A 20,746-nucleotide genomic window follows, 5' to 3' on the forward strand; every position below is an offset into this window, starting at 1 on the left:
TCATATTGTTCTCCTCGCTCTGTGACATCAGGGAGTCCCATTCATTAACAGGAAAGGGTTCTACTCCCTGAATGTCTAGCTAGTGTGTGACCACCCAATGAGGTTCATGCACGTGTGCGCACATTTTCCAGGGAGTGTGCCTGATAGCTACATCCTTGGGCAATCACAAATCCTGGGACATTCGAGGGTCAACCAAGGCAGCAGGGTTGGCTTGTTGAGGACAAAAGATACCCACTGAGGTCTTGGCTGATGATGCCAGAGTGGAGGCCAGAGACCGAAGCAGAGGCCCCCTCCAACGAGGCTCACAGTTATACCTGGTCTGTGATTGCCCAGTGCATCATGCTCCTTAAGGTGCACCTCCACTGCCTTGACAGGTTCAGTGGGGCCCTGCAGTACAGTACTATGAAGGTCTCTTGCACAGTGGTGCGCTGCTGTGCCCTACATAACTCGGCACAGCAGTGGGGTGACCACCTTACTTATGAAGACCTGGAGAAGCAGAACACATCCTCGGATGAGGAGGAAGAGCAGGAGGGAGTGGAGGAGCTGGAGGATGATGCTGGGAGGTCAGCTGCTGGGAACCTGTGAGGTGTCTTGTGGATTCCAGGTGACATTCCAGGAGTGATGGAAGGGGGGAGTGCCAAGGGGAGATAGGGAGTACTTACTCTTAGAAATCATAGTAGGTCATTCATCTTCTTCCGACACTGCACTCCTGTCCTCTTGGTCAGGCAGCTGGCACTGACCAGTGCTGCCCCTCTCTCCTAGGCGGGAATCGTGACCTTGCTAGAGGGTCCCTGCCAGTTTGAGGGTAGATAGGTGCCCTCCTCTCCTCCATCATTACTGTGACTGCCTCCTTGGTGAATGGTGGAGCTGGCTTCTTGGCTGCCATCCTTCTGTTAATTGAGCAGCTGCTGTGGAGCTGTTTAAATGCAGCACCCCTTCATTGTAAGGTACAGATGGTCCCTGGGGCGGGCAAATCTGGGGCTTTGTGCCTCAGGAGCGGCATTTTTCATGTAGGGAAAATTATTATTTTTTTCTAGAAATTTAGAGTACCCAATTATTTTTTTTCACATAAGGAGCAATTTAGAGTAGCCAATCCACTTATCTGCACATTTTTGGATTGTGGGGTGAAACCCACGCAGACATGGGGAGAATATGCAAACTCCACACAGAGACCCGGGCTGGGATAGAACCTGGGTCCTCAGCACCGTAGGCAGCAGTGCTAACCACTGCACCGTCCGGAAAAATTTATTTTCAATGGGTGCAATTCTCCCAAAAGGGAACAAAGGTGCTCGCACTGCCGAGAAACACATGGCTATTCAACGCCCCTAATGTTGAATAAGGGTCCTGAATGGGGAACGTGCGGTTGAGGACGCAAATAACCCCGTTTGTACAATGGGAAGTTCCGGCGAGCGGATCTCAGTGCAGCGAGACACTGGGACGCCAATGGTGTCCAGATATCCGAGGCCCCCAGAGCGATCCATGACCTCCTCCCCAGCCCAAACGCATCATGGGATGGTCCCCGGCCCCCTCCCACCACCACCACCACCACCACACCCTTCAACACCAACACCAGGTAACCTCAGCTCGATTGCGCATGCACAAAAAATGCCAGTTTGGCAGTGCCCACCTGGCAGTGCCCATGCCCAGGCTGGCACACAGATGGCACTGCCAAAGTATCAGGCTGGCACTGCTATGGTGCCCAGGTGGCACCAGCAATGCCAAGCAGGCATTAGGGCATGCAGCTGGGGGCCTCTGATCCCCTGAGGGACCCCCACGAGTGCCGATCCGTCTGGTCCCCATTTGTATGGTCCAGTGCGGAATGCCGCTTGCCCAAGGTCTCTGAAGCAAAGGGGATGAATCCCAAAGCGTCAGGTTCCTCAGGAATCTGCATATTCGAGGCTAATTGACTTGCTCTAATATGCAAATTTACCAAAATGTGATCCCTCCCATTCTGGGCGGGGTTTACATCACAACGTCTCGCCAGATCACGAGGCAGCAGGGTGGCACAGTGGTTAGCACTGCTGCCTCACAGCACTTGGGGCATGGGTTCAATTCCGGCCTCAGGTGACTGTCTGTGTTGAGTTTGCACTTACTTCCTGAGCCTTCGTGGATTCCTCCAGGTGCTCTGGTTTCCTCCCACAGTCCAAAAATGTGCAGGTTAGGGGGATACGCTGTGATAAATTGCTCCTTAGGGTGGGGTTGCAGGAATAGGATGAGGATTGGGCCTAAGTAGGATGGTCTTTCAAAGGGTTGGTGCATACTCGATGGGCCAAATGGCCTATTTCTGCACTGTAGGTATTCTATGATTCCATGGGTTGGATTCTCCGAGCCTCCGTGCCGAAATCGCGTTTGGCGCGGGGGGGGAGCAGGGAGTTTGTGCAGGAATCATGGCCAGCGATCGCTCGCGAAACGCGCGTACGCGGTCTACTCGGTGTGGTTGCCCTATGATGAGAGGCTGAATAGGATCAATGCTTGATGGAACTTAAAAGTATAAGAGCTGATTTCATTGAAACAGACAAGGTTCTGAACGGACTTGTAGATACCAAGCTTGTCTCAGAATAAGGGATTGGTTATTTAGGACTGAATGAGAAGAAATTTCTTCACGCAAAGGGTTGTAAATAGTTGGAATTCTCTTTCCCAGAAGGCTGTGGATCTTCCAATTGTTGAATATATTTAAGGCTGGATTAGACAGATTTTTGATCTCTCAAGCAATCAAGAGATCTGGGTGGGACAGAAAGTGGAGTTGAGCTGAAGATCAGCCATGATTGTACTGAATCATGCAGCAGCCTTAAGGGCATTTGGTCTACTCCTGCCCTATTTAGTTTGTTCTTCTGTTCGAATAGTCATGCATTATCTTACTTAACACTGCGATCCAGTTTTCTAAGCTTAACTTCAATGAAAGCTTTCACTACATTCACTTTAAACACAGGCAGGAATTCAGGTTTCCAACTTCCTCTGTTCATTGACAGTTTCTGTCAGGTAGGAAGGGTCAAAGTCACGTCTTCACTTTCTTAAATGTCTGCCTGCATCCTCACATACTAAGTTATATGATCTGTGATGCTCCTGTTCTACAATGAGAACATGCCACACGGACTGCATCATTATATTATGAGTTGGAAGGCCCATTCTATTTTGTGGTGAGGGTAGCAATTTAAGTGTCAGATTAAGACTATAAATAACATTGCAACTTTGAAATTTGGAATTAAAAAAAAATCTTTATTGTCACAAGTAGGCTTACATTAACACTGCAATGAAGTTACTGTGAAAAGCCCCGAGTCGCCACATTTCGGCATCTGATCGGGTACACGGAGGGAGAATTCAGAATGTCCAATTCACCTAACAAGCACGTCTTTCGGGACCTGTGGGAGGAAACTGAGGCACCTGGAGGAAACCCACTCAGACACGGAGAAACTGTGCAGACTCCGCACGGACAGTGACTCAAGCCAGGAATCCAACCTGGGTCGTTGGTGCTGTGAAGCAACAGTGCTAGCCACTGTGCTACCGTGCCGCCCTAAGACTTATAAAGTGGTAGTCCAAGAGTTTTGCTACCCCAGACTTGTTGCTGATGCATGTTTCTCTGCCATTACATTATTTTTTTCTTCCTTGTCACATTCATTCTGGACTAACCTCTTTTCTTTCGCCCCATACTGCCACTGTATCTCATTCTAGCTCAAATTGTATTATTCCCACTCTCCTTTGTGTTGGCAATGCTGTGCTTCCTGTCTTTCTTACTCAAGCTCTCATCGGCTTGATGGATTCTCCTAACACTTTAACGCATGAGTGTTCAGCAAGAAGACAAGTTGTTCACTGTCTAGGTTAGTGTTGTCTCATATGATGTTAAACCAAATCTCAATCTGCAGATCCAATTGAAAGTACTACATGTGAAGTCACTGTGGGAGGGATGGATGAAGGCATTGATTTTACATTGTGCTTGCTTATCCTGTAGGGACCTGACTTTGTTCTCTTCAAATATTGAAATTCTTTGGTGACAAGAGATTTCTCCATTTGGATCTTACCAGGATTATTTCTCGCCAATGAATTGGGAGTCCAACTTACTGACTCTGACTTGGCTTTTAGAATGTCTTTGTATCTAATTTGGGGATGTCCTATAATGTGGGTTCCCATTATCATACTGGCTGTGAAATACTGCATTTGGTATGTGAGAATCCCCCATGCGAAACACATGGCCAACCCGGTGAAGCTGAGCTCTGATGAGCATTCTCCCGATAGCAGGAACGCAGCACCTCGCAAGAACTTCAGTCTTAGGGATTTTCTCCTGCCACTTGATGTTGCAAATAAGCCTTAAGCAGTGAAGGTGGAATGCATCTGCTTTATGTGATACTGGCAGATTATCCATGTCTCACATCCATAGAGTGGTGCCGGAGCAGCACGGTGGCAGAGTGATTAGCACTGCTGCCTCACAATTCCAGGGACAGCTTCAATTCAGGCCTCGGCTGTCTGTGTGGAGTTTGCACATTCTCCCCATGTGCTACCTCCGGATGCTCCGGTTTCCTCCCATAGTCCGTAGATATGCAGGTTAGGTGGGGTTACTGGATTACGGAGATAGGGTGGAGGCGTGAGCTTCAGTAGGGTGCTCTTTCCAAGGGCCGGTGCAGATTTGATAGGCTGAATGGCCTCCTTCTGCACTGTACATTCTATGATCTATGAACCACTGCCTGTTAGGTTTTGGTATTTGTTTTGAGACAAACTCCATGCTCTCTCCAAAGGCTGGGGATGAGCCCTGTGGATGAGCCCGCCGAATGTTGAGATTGCTTTTGCCAAGTGATGGACGATTCCATCACCAATATAGTGTTGTTGGAAAGGATATTCTCAAGGCATCAACATTTCTGAAATGCATTGAGGGGCATATTGTTGGTTATGATTATGGGGGTCTTGTGGCTAGGGGAAGGTTGGTACATGGTCTCTGTCTTTTGCAGACTTAAAATCAAGCTTAGGCATTCTGAGCTTTGGGCAAAGAGGTCAACAAGGAATTTGATGTCCTCTTGAGTGTCTGCTTTGAAAGCACAGTCATTGACATACTTAGTAGAGGTTCTGTGATCTTTGTACAAGTTTTGAATCTTTGTTGCTGTCTTGAACTGAATGTGTACTGCTATGTTGAGATCTTTGAGCTCTAATCTGCTTACACTGCCTGTATCTATCTTGAGTCATAGAATTGCAGTGCAGAAGGAGGCCTTTCGGCCCATCATATCTACACCAGCCCTTGGAAAGAGTACCCTAGTCAAGCCCACATCTCCACCCTATCCCTGTAACCCAACATAACCTTTTTGGATACAAAGAGAAATTTAGCATGGCCAATCCACCTAACCTGCACATCTTTGGACTGTGGGAGGAAACCGGAGCACCCGGAAGAAACCCACGCAGACACGGGGAGAAGGTGCAGACTCCGCACAGACAGTGACCCAAGCCGGGAATCGAACCTGGGACTCTGGAGCGCTGAAGCAACTGTGCTACCGTGCTGCCCTTATGATAGTGTAACTCAAGCATATAGGTAGCTTGACATGTGAACTGGATGGTCCTATGTTTTACACATCTGTTTCTACGATTTGTCCAAAGATAGACCAAACAAATACTTCTGAGGTAAGTTCAATGTTGGCATCTTATTTTAAGGTTTAGTTTAAGGTATGCTGCTCCTGGAGCAATTTAAAAAAAAATCATTTATGGGATGTGGGCGTCGCTGGCTAGACTAGCATTTATTGCCCATCCCTAGTACACAATATATTTTGCCCCATGAATGATGTACGGAATGCCAACTCTACGGAAGTGTTTCTTCACCAATAGGTCACTACTAAAACTTTGTAAAGCAATGTAAATGCTCAACTAAGATATAACTAAGTAATATTGGATCGGTTTCATAAAATTAATTTAATGATTATTGTTTGCAACTAATGCAGTAAATGAAAAATAGGATAAATAATAAACTACCCATCTTCAGAAAATTACCCCCCAAAAAGACTAGTGGAAGTAATACAACTTTTGTATGTCAAGGAATATATTAATATAGTATTTCCCTTATGCAAGTAGCCAGAAACAGTGCTAAACTAGGTCTTGATGACTACATCAGCAGATGTTCTAAGGTGATTACCATACATTAGTTTATCAAGAAATAATTTTTTAAAGTCATTTTCCATAGCTTTCTAAATATTGTAAAGGACTTCACAATCAACAGGCGCAATTCAACTAGAAAAAAAATCTATGCCCGAATTTGGGCACGCTTAGCGGGGTGTTTCTCGGCGGCTGCAGCACCGACAAACACCCCGCTACTCTACAGCACTTTGACGTTTATTTTTGTCACGGGGAGTTTCTCTGGGCCCAGGCCGCACTTGTGTCATTTCCTGCTGGGAAACTCCTCACAGATCAGGGTGCCATTTTGTCTGGCTGTCCTGATCCCCTCCCCATTTTCAACCTCCGCTGCACCCCCCCCCCCCAACCTCGGGGAGCCTAATTCACCCCAATTAGCCTCACGAGGACCTCTGGGTCCAATCCCTGGCACTGCCAGCCTGGCACCATCACCAAGGCAGTGCCACAGAGCACTGCAAGGGTACCCAGGTGGCACTGCCAGGGTGCCCAGTTGGCAGTGCCAAAGTGTACAGGTGCCAGGGGGAGTTCCAGAGTGCCACACTAGCCTGTTCCCGGCCATAGGGGGTGGTCTCTGGAGACCCCACAGGTGACACAATGACTGGAGAAACCAGTATTAAACAGCGCCCTAGCGAGGTTTCCCGGGCGCAGTTGTTAGGTCCCGGGTGCTGGGAGAATCCCTCAAACGCATATTTAATTTAGCCTAATAGATCATTCAGTGAGGTTGAGATCCAGATCGTGATGTCTTGCGCAATTTTGTTAAATCACGTGAGACGTTTCAAGCGTCGCAAATCTCACCCGAGGCCTCTCGCAAGATTCAACGGCCACCTCCCAACATCAAGTCGGGCACAACGAGGCCACTGAATCGCACCCAATGATTTACTTTTGAAGTGTTGTCATCATTATTTTTGATTCCAGGAAGATAGCTAATTTATGCACAAGGTCCCACAATTAGCAAAGGGATGAGTTGAAACTATATAATTTATTAAAAAATGATATTTTTATTTTTAGCAAATACACAGAAAGTTAATCTATGTAAGAAAAACCTACCTACAAACAATGCATTGATTAGAAGGGCGCATCCTTTCGCTGAATGGAAAACCCATCATGTGCGACTAAAGCTTCATTGTGGCGAAGGTCTTTTATTGTTACATTTTCAGGCCAATAGGGTGAACTCCAAGAACCCGTAAATTAACTCAATGCATTCTTTCTAATGCTTTGTGCACTGCCTTGTAAAAAAGCACAGCTAGTCCATCATCACCATTGTAGAATGGTTTTAAAAACTTTTTTTTTACATTTGCGGTTCATTCATCTTATAGATACAATCTCTCCCACTTCAGTCAGGAAACTTAGCAATTCCAGTCACTTAAAGAAAAAGGTGGTGTGCCAAAGTCTGGTATTGTACTCTTTAAGTGACCTCTTGCTTTAGTATTCATCAAGAGTATCTGTACGGGGGATAGATAATCCTCGCTCTTTCAAAGCTTCACTTTTTGCCTTTTCGGCTTCTTGTTTTTCATGCTGCTGAACTCGTTGAGCTTCCAGGATCTCCTCAATAGACACTTTCTGTAAGGGAGTATCTGTCTCCCTTTCCAGATCCTGTAAAAACATCAGCCATTTAAGGAAAGCAAATACAGCAAGGGATTTAAACACAGTGAGGCAATTACTTTGCTCAGTAAACTAGAGGGAAAGTGTGGCAGATCTCAATCTCATAACAATCTCAACAACGTAAATTTATCCAGCACCTTTAACATAATGAAACATCCCAAGATATTTCACAGGAGCACTGTAAAACAGAGTATGACTGAGCCACATAAGGAGATATTAGGTCAGATGATGAAAAGCTTGGTCAAAGGTTTTAAGGAGTGTCCTAAAGAAGAGAAGCGAGGTGGAGAAACAGAAGTATTCTCAAACTTGCGGCTTGGGCAATTGAAGACACAACCACGCGTGGTGGAGCATTTAACATTGGGGATGCACGAGAGGCCACAATTAGAGGAGAGAAGGCATCTTGGAGTATTGTGCGGGTGGATGAGATTGCAGATAGGGAGGATCGAGGTCATGTTGGTGTTTGAAAACAAGGATGAGAATTTTAAAATCAGGATGTTGTTTGGCCTGGATCAATTGTAGGTCAGTGAACACAGGGGTGATACGGGGCCGAGATTTAGCTGTGAGCTAAGATACGGGCAGTAGAGTTTTGGATGACCTCAAGTTTACAGAGGATAGAATGTGAGAAGACCAGCCAGAAGTGTGTTTGAATTGTTGAAACCAGAGGTAATAAAGCATGAATGGGGGTACCAGCAGAAGATTAACTTATGGGGAAGTTTGGCACTGTTACAGAGGTGGAAATAAGTGGTCTAATTGACAATTAATTAAATTGTGCAATGCTGAATTTTCATTTAAAGTTATTCTCCAATTTTCTGGTGATGCAGTTATTCAAAAAGAATGAAGCCAAAATCAGTTATTAAAGACGTACTATTTCTCCCAGAAGGACCACGTTTTCTCCTCGGACAACAAAAATTCCTCTGGGAATGTCACCGTACTTCCTTCCTACATGGATTCGTTCCACTGTCCGGTGAAGAACCAAATTAGCTGCAACACAGTAAGGTAGCAATAAGCATAATTACTGCAAGTTTAGCAAAGGCTCTTTTTTCAAGAGTTACATCAATGCATGAAGAAAATCACTGGAGGGTTATCAATAAAATCAAAACCTTTTTTTAAGTTACAATTAACTGCACTGCAATTCAAGAGCTGGACCACTCTTAACCCAATCTGGCTCTCTCAAAACAATATATTTAAAAATCACAGTGAAATGCAAAATAAGAAACTTGGCCAGAAGAGACTAGAGGAACACACAAGAAATAGAAGCAGGAGTATGCCACCAGGCCCTTCAAATCTGACCAGCCATTCAATATGATTATGGTTAATCTATGCCAGCATCAACTCCTTTTCCCCATAGCCCTCTATTCCTCGATCTATCAAATATTTATCCACCTCCACTTTAAGTACTTCTAACGATTCAGCCTCCACCAAACTCTAGGAAGAGAGGTCCAGAGATTCACCGCCCTCTGTGAGAAGAAATTTCTGCACACCTGTTTTAAATAACCAGCCCTTTATCTTGTAGTTATGTCTCCTTGTTTGAGACTCTCTCACTAATGAAAACATCTCACCATCTAACCTGTCAAGCCCTCTCAGGAGGTCACCCCTCACTCTTCTAAACTCCATGGAATACAGATCCAGATTATTTAGTCTCTCTTGATAGGATAACGCTCTCACCCCAGGAATTAGCCTGGTGAATCTCCTTTGGACTGCCTCCAATGTTACTATATCCTTTTTTAGGTAAGGCGACTAAATCGGCATGCAGTATTCCAGGAGAGACCTAGCCAACACCCTGCACAGTTGCAACAATGCCTACCCATTTTTAAACTCCAATTCCATTACAGTAAAGGCCTAAATGTTGTTTGCCTTCTTAACTCCTTCTTGCATCTGCCTGCTAGCTTTTTGTGATTCATACACTGGAACACCTAGATCCCTCTGATCTTCAATCACCTGCAGTCTCTCTCCATTTAGATAATAAGCTGTCTTTTGATTCCTCCTACTGAAGTGTATGACCACACACTTCCCGACATTAAACTCCATTTGCCAAGTTTTCACCCTGTCATTCAATCTATCTATGTCTTGTTGCAGAATCACAATATCCTCGTGACAACATGCTCTTTCACCTATTTTCGTATCATCTGCAAATTTGGAAACTTTGCATTCTGTTCCTTCCTCCAGGTCATTCAACTAACGAATAATTGCGGACCAAGTACTCATCCCTAGGGTACTCCGCTAGTTGCATCTTTCCACTCTGAAAACGACCCATTTATTCTGGGAGCTCTCTGTTTTCTATGTGACAGCCAGTTTCAATCCATGCTAACACACTTCCTCTAATTCTATGGGCTTTTACTTTAAATACCAGCCTCTTATGTGTCACCTTGTCAAATGCCTTTTGGAAATTTAAATACACAGGCTCCCCTGTATCTACTTTCCCGGTCACATCCTCAAAGTATTTGAGCAAATTCATCAAACATGATTTACCTTTCATAAAGCCACGTGGACTAGGTCTGATTATGTTTAGATTTCCTAAATGATTAGCTATTTCCTCTTTGATTATTGACTCCAATATCTCACCAAAAATAGATGTTAAACTAACTGGCCTATAGTTCCCTGCCATCTGCCTTCCTCCCTTTTTGAACAAGGGAGTCATATTTGCTGTTTTCCAATCTTCCGTGCCTTCCAGAATTTAGCGAGTTACAAAAAATTTCAATCAATTGGTCTACTATCTCTGTAGCCGAGAGTGCAGTTCATCGGGTCCTGCCGACTTGTCCACATTAGCTGCTTGAGCTTCTCGAATACTCTATCCCTTGGGATTAGGGTTTTTGTAAGTTCTACAATGTTATTTGAAATTAGCCCATCTGATATCTTAGGGATATTTGCAATGTTTTCCATGGTGAAGGCTATGCAAAAAATGTATTTAGCATATACGCCAATTCTTTGTTTATTATTATTAATTTAGCACACTTGTTCACATTTACCTGAGCCGCCCACTTCTGATTTATATATCCACAGAAACTCTTACTGTTTGTTTTTATACTGCATGCAAGTTTCCTCTCAAAATCCATTTTCTCCCTTCTTTTAAGCTTTTTAGTCTTTTGCTGCTGGATCCTCAAAATGTCCTAGTCCTGGGGCGGTGCGGTGGCACAGTGGTTAGCACTGCTGGTTCAATCCCGGCCTTGGGGTACTATGTGGACTTTGTATGTTCTCCCTGTGTCTGTGTGGGTTTCCCCCAGGTGCTCCGATTTCCTCCCACAGTCCAAAGATGTACAGGTTAGGTGGATTAGCCATGCTAAATTGTCCCTTAAGTGCCGCAAAAAGGTTAGGTGGGGTTACTGGGTTAAAGGGGCAGGATGTGGATTGGCCTATATAGGGTGTCCTTTCAGAGGGTCGATGCAGACTAGATAGGCTGAATGACCTCCCTCTGCACTGTAGGAATTCTATGATTCTATGACTCTGGTCTATCACTATCCCTTGCTACTCTGTATATCCTACTTAGCAATTTAACGTTATCCTTGACCTCCTTTGTTAAACATAGATTTTGCCACTTTCTCGTGAAATCCCTCATTTTGATTGGAATAAACTCCTGCTGAGCCTTATGGACCAGCTGTTTGAATATCTGCCACTGCTCATCTACTGGCCTGCATCTTAGCTTGTTTACCCAGTTCACCCTTGACAACTCCTCCCTCACACCATTATAATTGCCCTTATTTATGTTGAAGACGCTGATTCTGGACCTATGGCGTTCGCCCTCAAACTGTAGCTGCAATTCTATCATATTGTGGTCACTATCCCCAAGCGATCTTTAACCACAAGGTCCCTTATTATTCCTTCGTCAGTACACAAAACCAAATCTAAGATAGCCCGCTCCCGGATAGGATCCACAACATACTGCTCTAAAAACCAATCCCTGATGCGCTCCTCAAATTCTTCTTCTACGCTACCCTTGTCGATTTGGTTTTTCCAATCAATATGGAGATTAAAATCTCCCATGATAATTGCAGTTCCCTTCAAATATGCCCTGATTTTTCCACATTTATGCTCTGACCTCTTGAGGACACATTTTGGGGGTCTCCAGATCACTTCCACTCTTGTCTTCATTCCCCTGCTATTCATGAACGCAACCCAAACGATCACTATCCACTGCCTTTATATCCCGACGCAGCATTGCTCTGAAACCTTCCTTGATTAACAACGCCACCCACCTACTTTTCCCTTTGTCCTTTTCTTTTGTAAAATTGTATACCCAGGAATGTTGAGCACCCAATCCTGGTCACCCTGCAACCACGTTTCAGTAATAGCTAATACATCATACTCATATGTTGCTATCTCTGCTATCAACTCATCTACCTTGTGGCAAATGCTTCATGCATTCAGAAAAAGAACATTTAGCTTTGACTTGTTGCAGTTGTTTACAACTCTGAATCCTGACGTTACCACAGGAGCTTTGCCTCTGGGTTCAGTGAAGGTTCGCTGTGCTGCACTATTTAATGTTTTCCCGCCCCCTAATCAGCTTCTCCCCACCAGGCTCACTCTCTCCAGTGCTTGGTGCCTCAGGCCCTCGCTGTGCTGCTCTATTTAAAGTTTTCCCGTGCTCCGATCAGCTGCTTCCCACCAGGCTCACTCTCTTTAGTGCTCTGGGCCACTGGCCCTTGCTGCGCTGCTCTATTTAAAGTTTAAAGGACAACATTACTAACCTAGATCTGTTAGGGTGGAAATGTCACTAGGATTAGCCTCATTAATTTACATCTCAGGGGATATTTGATAAATGACACAGCAATTTGGACTGAGATTTTTTGAACTTTCATAGCACACATACATAAAATTAATTCAGTATTTACTTTTCCGTTTGCTTTTATAATCAAAGTTGTATGAACTAATAACATATTCAACTCCTAAAAGGTTACCCGTTGAAACAGATAGGCAAACAATTGTGAAAGCTGTTGCAATGTTTCTACTAGATCTAAAGTTGTAGAAATCCACCAAATGTAGCTTCATCAACCGTTTATTGAATGTATCTTCTCAGCAATTGCATGTGTTAACAGTATGTAGTTGAATTACACAGTGGCATTTAAATACTGTGAGTGAAATTTCCCCCAAATTTGGCGAAGCGCCACTTTCGGCGGAAAGCTGGTGTGAATTCCGCTGGCCCCGTCACGCGATCCGGACTGCAACTTTTAGGCACTTTGAAAGTAAAAAGATTCCTTGCGGGAAAAACGCCACGCCTATGGTGTGAACCATCTGATTTGTCCAGCTCGGGGGTTATCTGAACAGTTTTATCAAAGGGGCGCTGTATTTAAACAGCTCCAAATCACTCGTTGACAGTCAAGCCAGGAGGATGGCAGCAAAAAGGCCTGCTCCCCGCTTCATGGGCGGCCCCCTCACCCACCAGCTTGATGCCGCTGAGGAGAGAAGGCCGACAATCTACCTGCAGGCTGGCAAGGGACCCTCCAGCAAGTGGCACCGGTGACTGCCAGCACCCTCTACAAGAGGACACGGGTGCAATGTCGCAGAAAAATTAATGGCCTCTTCCGTTCTGCCAGGGGAAGTGTGTCTCGCTTTCCTTCACCACTCCCGCCTTCAGTCACTCCTCCCATGCCACTTTGACCCCAAATTAAATAATAATCTTTATTGTCACAAGTAGGCTGCAATGAAGTTACTGTGAAAAGCCCCTAGTCGCCACATTCCGGCGCCTGTTCGGGTACACAGAGAGAGAATTCAGAAAGTCCAGATTACCTAACAACACATCCGTAGAACGCGGAGGAAACCCACGCAGACACGGGGAGAACGTGCAGACTCCGCACAGACAGTGACCTAAGCTGGGAATCGAACCTGGCACCCTGGCGCTGTGAAGCAACAGTGCTAACCACTGTGCTACCGTACCGCATTAAATGCTGACACCTAGCAGGGTCCCACCATCCGACCTCCCCCAAATTTCCTCATCATCCCTGGTACTATCTTCTTCACAACTCATCCCTGCTTAACACAGTGTCCACACATGCCAGGTATCATCGCCGGCAGGCTCCAACTCCATCATCCCCTCCTGCAGGATAAACTCGCTCACAACCACCATGAGTGAGCGAAGGCGGGCGGTGGCATGGCGGAGCTTTACTCCTTTTGAGAAGAGGGCTCTGGAGCTCGTAGGGGAGAAGCAGGAGTGGGCCTTGTGGAGAGCGAGGTGGGCCTCAGAGAGAAAAGTGAGGAACCGCTGCACTTTCATCCAGCTGCCCAACCCAGACCTTTGCCCTTACCACGTACTAAGACCATGCAGGAAAATCACCCAAGCAGCCTGGCCCGTCCACCAGCAGGGATCCCGCACCAAGCCATGACACAAGTTCAGAGGAGATGTCGGAGGAGGACACAGATGATGCGTCCGGTTGTCACCCACATCCTCCACAAGTGCAGAGACACACACATCGGTGGGGGTAGGCTTCTGGATCAACATTTGGGGGCACCACGTTGCTGCTGATAAACATCAGGCGGAGGCAGGAAGGTCCCACCAGGGATCGGATGTCGGAGGTCTTCCGGATCCCAGAACTCAGCTATGTCCCAGCTAGGTGCCGTGCCTCTGGTGCCATTCGTCCCTCAGCTGCCTGAGGTGCAAAGGTAGAGCCGGGAATACCAGGAAGGGGTGTCAGTGACACTCCCGCTACTGCAAGGCCGAATGGAGGAATCCCAAAGCCTATTGCAGCCTTCTCAATCCATGAGCTACATGGCTGAGGGCATCAACTGGTGGGCATCCACAAGTGCCAGCGTCAAAGGATGAAGGGGCTTTAGGATCTCACTCCAGCTGCCCCTCTTTCCTATGGAGTGACCGAAGGGTGTACAAGCACCCAAAGGCAGGAGGATCCGCTGGTGTACAGCCCTGGGCCTTCCACTGAAAAGCCCCTGGGAATGCCCTCAAAGCAATGAGGACGTCTCAGTGCAACTGTTTCATTTGCAGTGACAGCACTCAGTCATGATGCAGGGAGTTCTAGACCCTTGCCCCAAATCCCCCATTAAAGCATAAGGACAGAAGAATGTATGCGCTCATCCTCACTCTGACGTGAGCCAGGAGGCTGCATGCTGGCATCAGAGAGACAGGAGTCAGGCATTAGCAGGGTCTCTGAGGAGAGTCACAGATCTTTCCTCACTGCAAGTTATCCTCACCCTGCTGCATTGAATGGTCAACGGGGACTTGTGGACTCCCCATCCACAGCTCCCTGAATAATGAGTGGTGTCCCTCCTCCCCGCCCCACCCCCTAAACCCAGGGCACCAAGGTGTCCATCCAACTGGTCCTCCTCCATGAAGCATGAGGCGATTAGGGCGTTTCTAGCTCTCCTGCAAATGCTCACCCTGACCTCCTCTGCAGGCTCCTCCTCATCACCCAGCTGCATTTCCTCCTCGTCTGAGGACATGTGCTGCTCCAAGTTCTCCTCCGGCAGCTCCTCACATGCTTGCAGAGCAAGGTTGTGGAGGACGCAGCAAACATCCACAATGCAGGAGACCCTCTGAGGCTATACTACAGGGCTGCACCGGACCTGTCCAGGCAGTAGAAACATATCATCAGGAGTCCAATGCTCCACTCAATCGCTGCGTGAGTCGCAGTGTGTGCCTCGTTGTATCGGGTCTTCGAGTCCCCGAGGAGCCATCCCTGCTGCCTAGGTGTCCCTCGAACAGTCCAGGGATCTGGGACTGGCCAAGGATGAAGCTGTCATGTACACTCCCCGGGCAACGGGCACACACATGCATTATGCGCATGTCATAGTCACAGACCAGCTGCGCATTTAGGGTGTGTTGATAAAGGGGCTTCCTGGCTTCCGGTTGCGGCTATGCGGAGCTATGCCGCACGATTCGGCAGCTCCCGCTATCACGGACTTTCGGGCTCTTTAGAGGAGCCCCAACGGGAATTTGTTTGAAGACGACCCGTGGGGAAGGGAAGAGCGAGGTCCCCCTTCAACTTTTATGGACCGGACCAGAAGTGAAACGACCAAAAATGCGGCATTGGAGCAGCGGGAGAAGCGAGGGAAGAAAAGCAAAATGGCGGCGGCCGGGGACAAAGCGGAGTGCGGGCCGGAGCTGCAGGAGTTCATCAAGCGCTGCTTTGAGGAGCTGCGGAAGGAGATGTTGGCGCCTATGTTGTCGGCGATTGAGGGACTAGGGATGATCCAGAAGGCCCACGAGGTAAAGATCCAGGAGGTGCAGAAAAGAGTCAGTGAGAATGAGGATGAGATCTTGGGCCTGGCGACGAGAGTGGAGGAGCACGAGGCGCTGCACAAGAGGTGGGCGGGAAGATTCGAAGACCTGGCGAACATGTCGAGGAGAAAGAACCTGCGGATCCTGGGTCTCCCTGAAGGAGTGGAGGGGGCCGATGCCGGGGCATATACGAGCACGATGCTCGAGGCGATGATGGGTGCGGAGGCCCCTTCAAGGCCGCTGGAGCTGGATGGGGCACACCGGGTGCTGGTGAGGAGGCCCAAGGCAAACGGGCCGCCAAGGGCGACGGTGGTGAGGTTTTACCGTTTCACGGACAGAGAGAGGGTCTTGAAATGGGCCAAGAAGGAGCGGAACAGCAGGTGGGACAATGCGGAGATCCGAATATACACGGACTGGAGCACGGAGGTTGCAAAGAGGAGAGTGGGCTTCAACCGGGCCAAGGCGCTGTTGCCCCGGAAAGGAGTGAGATTCGGAATGCTGCAGCCAGGGCGACTGTGGGTCACACACAAGGATCAGCACCATTATTTCGAAACGCCTGAAGAGGCGTGGACCTTTATTCAAACCGAAAAGTTGGACTCAAACTGAGGGTTTGTGAGGGTGGGGGGAATGTTTGATAGTTGTTGTATATCGGGGGTCAATCACGCGCAGGAAATGTTACATGGGCTGGGGGAGAGAGACAAGGCCGCGACAGGAGCTGCGCCAGAGGGGGCGGGGTAGGCTTAGGAAAGCGCGGGGTTTTTCCCGCGCTAGGGAAGAAAGGCGGGAGGGGGAATGGAGGAACGCACACTGATTGGGAGATTCCCACACGGGGAGGTCAATGGGACGGCGGGGGAGGCCGGGGTCAGCAGGTGTCAGCTGACTTACGGGAGTGATATGGGGGGAGCAAAAAAGCTAGACATGGGTCTAGCGGTGGGGGGGGGGTTGCTGCTGCACAGGCGGAAGGGGAATGGGACACAGAAGAGGTGGTCGGGGCGGGGCTCTCCCGGCTGGGGGACTGGAGGGTGAGGGCGGCGCGGACACGGGACTGGCCTAGAAAAGGAGATGGCTAGTCGGTGGGTGAATCCGGCTGATAACGTGGAATGTGAGGGCCTGAATGGGCCGGTGAAGAGGGCCCGAGTGTTCGCACTCTTAAAGGGATTGAAGGCAGACGTGGTCATGCTTCAAGAGACACATTTGAAGGTGGCGGAACAAGTCAGGTTAAGAAAGGGATGGGTAGGACAGGTATTCCATTCGGGGCTGGAGGCAAAAAATAGAGGGGTGGCAATATTGGTGGGGAAGCGGGTGTCGTTTGAGGCCAAGAATATCGTAGTGGACAACGGAGGGCGATATGTGATGGTGAGCGGTAAGTTGCAGGGGACGTGGGTGGTATTGGTAAATGTATACGCCCCGAACTGGGATGATGCTGGATTCATGAAGCGCATGATGGGGCGCATTCCGGACCTGGAGGTAGGAGGCCTGATAATGGGGGGGGGGATTTCAATACGGTGTTGGACCCAGCACTGGACCGCTCCAGATCAAGGACTGGAAAGAGGCCGGCGGCGGCCAAGGTGCTTTGGGGGTTTATGGATCAGATGGGGGGTGGACCCGTGGAGGTTTGCCAGGCCGCAGGCCTTTTTCTCCCACGTGCATAAAGCCTACTCCCGGATAGATTTTTTTGTTCTGGGCAGGGCGTTGATCCCGAAAGTGGAGGGAACGGAGTATTCGGCCATAGCCGTTTCAGATCACGCCCCGCACTGGGTGGAACTGGAGTTGGGAGAGGAGAGGGACCAACGCCCGCTGTGGCGGCTGGATGTGGGACTGCTGGCAGATGAGGTGGTGTGTGGGAAGGTGAGGGGGTGCATCGAAAGGTACTTGGAGGCCAACGACAACGGGGATGTGTGGGTGGGGGTGGTATGGGAGGCGCTGAAGGCGGTGATCAGGGGAGAGCTAATCTCCATCAGGGCTCAGAGGGAGAAGATAGAGGGCATGGAAAGGGAGAGGTTAGTGGGGGAGATTTTAAGAGTGGACAGGAGATACGCAGAGGCCCCTGAGGGGGGATTACTTGGGGAAAGACGACGTCTCCAGACGGAGTTTGATCTGTTGACCACAGGGAAGGCAGAGGCACAGTGGAGGAAGGCGCAGGGGGCGACCTACAAGTATGGGGAGAAGGCGAGTCGGATGCTGGCACACCAGCTCCGTAAGAGGATGTCAGCGAGGGAAATAGGGGGAGTCAAGGATGGAAGGGGAGCCACGGTGCGGAGTGCGATGAAAATAAACGAGGCATTCAAGGCCTTCTATGAGGAGCTGTACAGATCGCAGCCCCCAGCGGGAGAAGAGGGGATGAGACGATTCCTAGACCAACTGAGATTCCCGAGGGTGGAGGAGCAAGAGGTGGCTGGTTTGGGGGCACCAATTGGGTTGGAGGAGCTAAGCAAGGGTTTGGGGAGTATGCAGGCAGGGAAGGCCCCGGGACCGGACGGGTTCCCGGTGGAGTTCTACAGGAAGTACGTAGACCTGTTGGCCCCGATACTAGTGAGGACCTTTAATGAGGCAAGGGAGGAAGGGACCCTGCCCCCGACAATGTCGGAGGTGACGATTTCTTTGATCCTAAAGCGGGACAAGGACCCACTGCAATGTGGATCGTACAGGCCGATCTCGCTCCTCAACGTGGATGCTAAGTTGCTGGCAAAAGTGCTGGCTGCAAGGATCGAGGACTGTGTCGAGGACCAGACGGGATTTGTAAAGGGCAGGCAACTAAACACCAATGTGCGGCGGCTCTTAAATGTGATAATGATGCCATCGGTGGAGGGAGAGGCGGAGATAGTGGCAGCTATGGACGCGGAGAAGTCCTTTGACCTAGTAGAGTGGGAGTACCTCTGGGAAGTGCTGCGTAGGTTTGGGTTCGGGGGAGGGTTTATTAGTTGGGTTAGGCTCCTTTACAGAGCCCCGGTGGCGTGTCGTGACGAATTGGCGGAGGTCGGAGTACTTTCGGCTGTACCGTGGGACGAGGCAAGGGTGCCCCCTGTCCCCCCTGTTGTTTGCATTGGCGATCGAACCCTTGGCCATGTCATTGAGGGAGTCTAGGAAATGGAGGGGGGTGGTCCGAGGGGGAGAAGAACATCGGGTGTAGCTTTATGCGGATGACCTGTTGCTGTATGTGGCGGATCCAGTGGAGGGGATGGTGGAGGTCATGCAGACTCTAAGGGAGTTTGGGGATTTTTCGGGCTATAAGCTCAATGTAGGGAAGAGTGAGCTTTTTGTAGTACAGGCAGGGGAGCAAGAAAGGGGGATAGGCGATCTACCGCTGAGGAGGGCGGAGGGGAGCTTTCGGTACCTGGGGATCCAGATAGCCAGGAGTTGGAGGGCCCTTCATAAACTGAATCTGACGAGGTTGGTGGAGCAGATGGAGGAGGATTTCAAAAGATGGGACATGTTACCGCTCTCGCTAGCGGGTGGAGTGCAGTCGGTCAAAATGGTGGTCCTTCCGAGGTTTCTTTTTGTGTTTCAGTGCCTTCCCATCGTGATCACCAAGGCCTTTTTTAAGAGAGTAGGCAGGAGTATTATGGGGTTTGTGTGGGCGAATAGGACCCCGAGGGTAAGGAGAGGGTTTCTGGAACGCAGTAGGGACCAAGGAGGGTTGGAGCTGCCGAACCTAGGGAGCTACTACTGGGGAGCAAATGTGGCGATGATCCGCAAGTGGGTGATGGAGGGAGAGGGAGCGGCATGGAAGAGGTTGGAGATGGCGTCCTGCAAAGGAACGAGCCTGGGGGTGCTGGTGACGGCACCGCTGCCGCTCTCGCTGTCCAAGTATACCACGAGCCCGGTGGTGGCGGCCACGCTAAGGATCTGGGGCCAGTGGAGACGGCACAGGGGTGCAATGGGAGCCTCGGTGTGGTCCCCGATCAGGGGTAACCACCGGTTTGTCCCGGGGAGGATGGACGGGGGATTCCAGAGCTGGCATGGGGAGGGGATTAGAAGAATGGGGGACCTGTTCATTGATGGGACGTTTGCGAGCCAAGGGGCACTAGAGGAGAAGTTTGAGATACCCCCAGGAAGTGCTTTTAGATACATGCAGGTGAGGGCGTTTGTGAGGCGGCAGGTGAGGGAGCTCCCATTGCTCCCGGCACAGGAAATTCAAGACAGGTAATCTCGGGTGTATAGGTCGGGGAGGGCAAGGTGTCGGCAATATACCAGGAGATGAAAGAAGAGGGGGGAAACATTGGTAGAGGAGCTGAAGGGTAAATGGGAGGAGGAGCTGGGGGAGGAGATCGAGGAAGGTCTGCGGGCTGATGCCCTAGGTTGGGTTAATTCCTCCTCCTCGTGTGCCAGGCTCAGCCTGATACAATTTAAGGTGGTTCACAGAGCTCACTTGACGGGGGCGAGGTTGAGTACGTTCTTTGGGGTAGAGGACAGATGTGGAAGGTGCTCAGGGAATCTGGCGAACCATGTCCATATGTTTTGTTCATGCCCGGCACTGGAGGGGTCCTGGAGAGGAGTGGCGGGAGCAATATCTCAGGTGGTGAAAGTCCGGGTCAAGCCAAGCTGGGGGCTAGCAATATTTGGAGTAGTGGATGAGCCGGGAGTGCAGGAGGCAAAAGAGGCTGGTATTCTGGCCTTTGCGTCCCTATTAGCCCGGCGAAGGATCTTGCTAATGTGGAAGGAGGCGAAGCCCCCCAGCGTGGAGGCCTGGATAAACGACATGGCTGGGTTCATTAAGCTGGAGAAGATAAAGTTTGCCTTGAGAGGGTCTGCGCAGGGGTTCCACAGGCGGTGGAACAGGGTGGGGGGGGGGGGGTCCTGTGAAGGGGGGGGGGAGGGTTTGCCCAGGGGGTGTTGAGCAAGAGAACACATGAAAGTTTTGGGAAACTGGCACGTACGGGAGAG

At 49.3% G+C, this 20,746-nt stretch overlaps 1 protein-coding gene across 5 annotated transcripts in view; it reads right to left on the reverse strand.

The window, feature by feature from the left end:
• Positions 1 to 7,074: 7,074 nt before the first annotated feature.
• The window catches only part of LOC140393197 (U6 snRNA-associated Sm-like protein LSm1), a 53,751-nt gene continuing 40,079 nt past the window's right edge, over positions 7,075 to 20,746 (reverse strand). For all 5 annotated transcript variants that reach the window (XM_072479359.1, XM_072479360.1, XM_072479361.1 and 2 more), the window contains 2 exons: positions 8,567 to 8,682; positions 7,075 to 7,692 (listed from right to left, as the gene is read on the reverse strand). In XM_072479359.1, the coding sequence (XP_072335460.1) occupies positions 7,522 to 7,692; positions 8,567 to 8,682 (287 nt within the window). In that variant the 3' untranslated portion in view covers positions 7,075 to 7,521. The remainder of the gene's footprint in view (positions 7,693 to 8,566; positions 8,683 to 20,746) is intronic.

The sequence above is a fragment of the Scyliorhinus torazame genome, chromosome 16 (genome assembly GCF_047496885.1).
Source record: "Scyliorhinus torazame isolate Kashiwa2021f chromosome 16, sScyTor2.1, whole genome shotgun sequence".
NCBI classification, from domain to species: domain Eukaryota; kingdom Metazoa; phylum Chordata; class Chondrichthyes; order Carcharhiniformes; family Scyliorhinidae; genus Scyliorhinus; species Scyliorhinus torazame.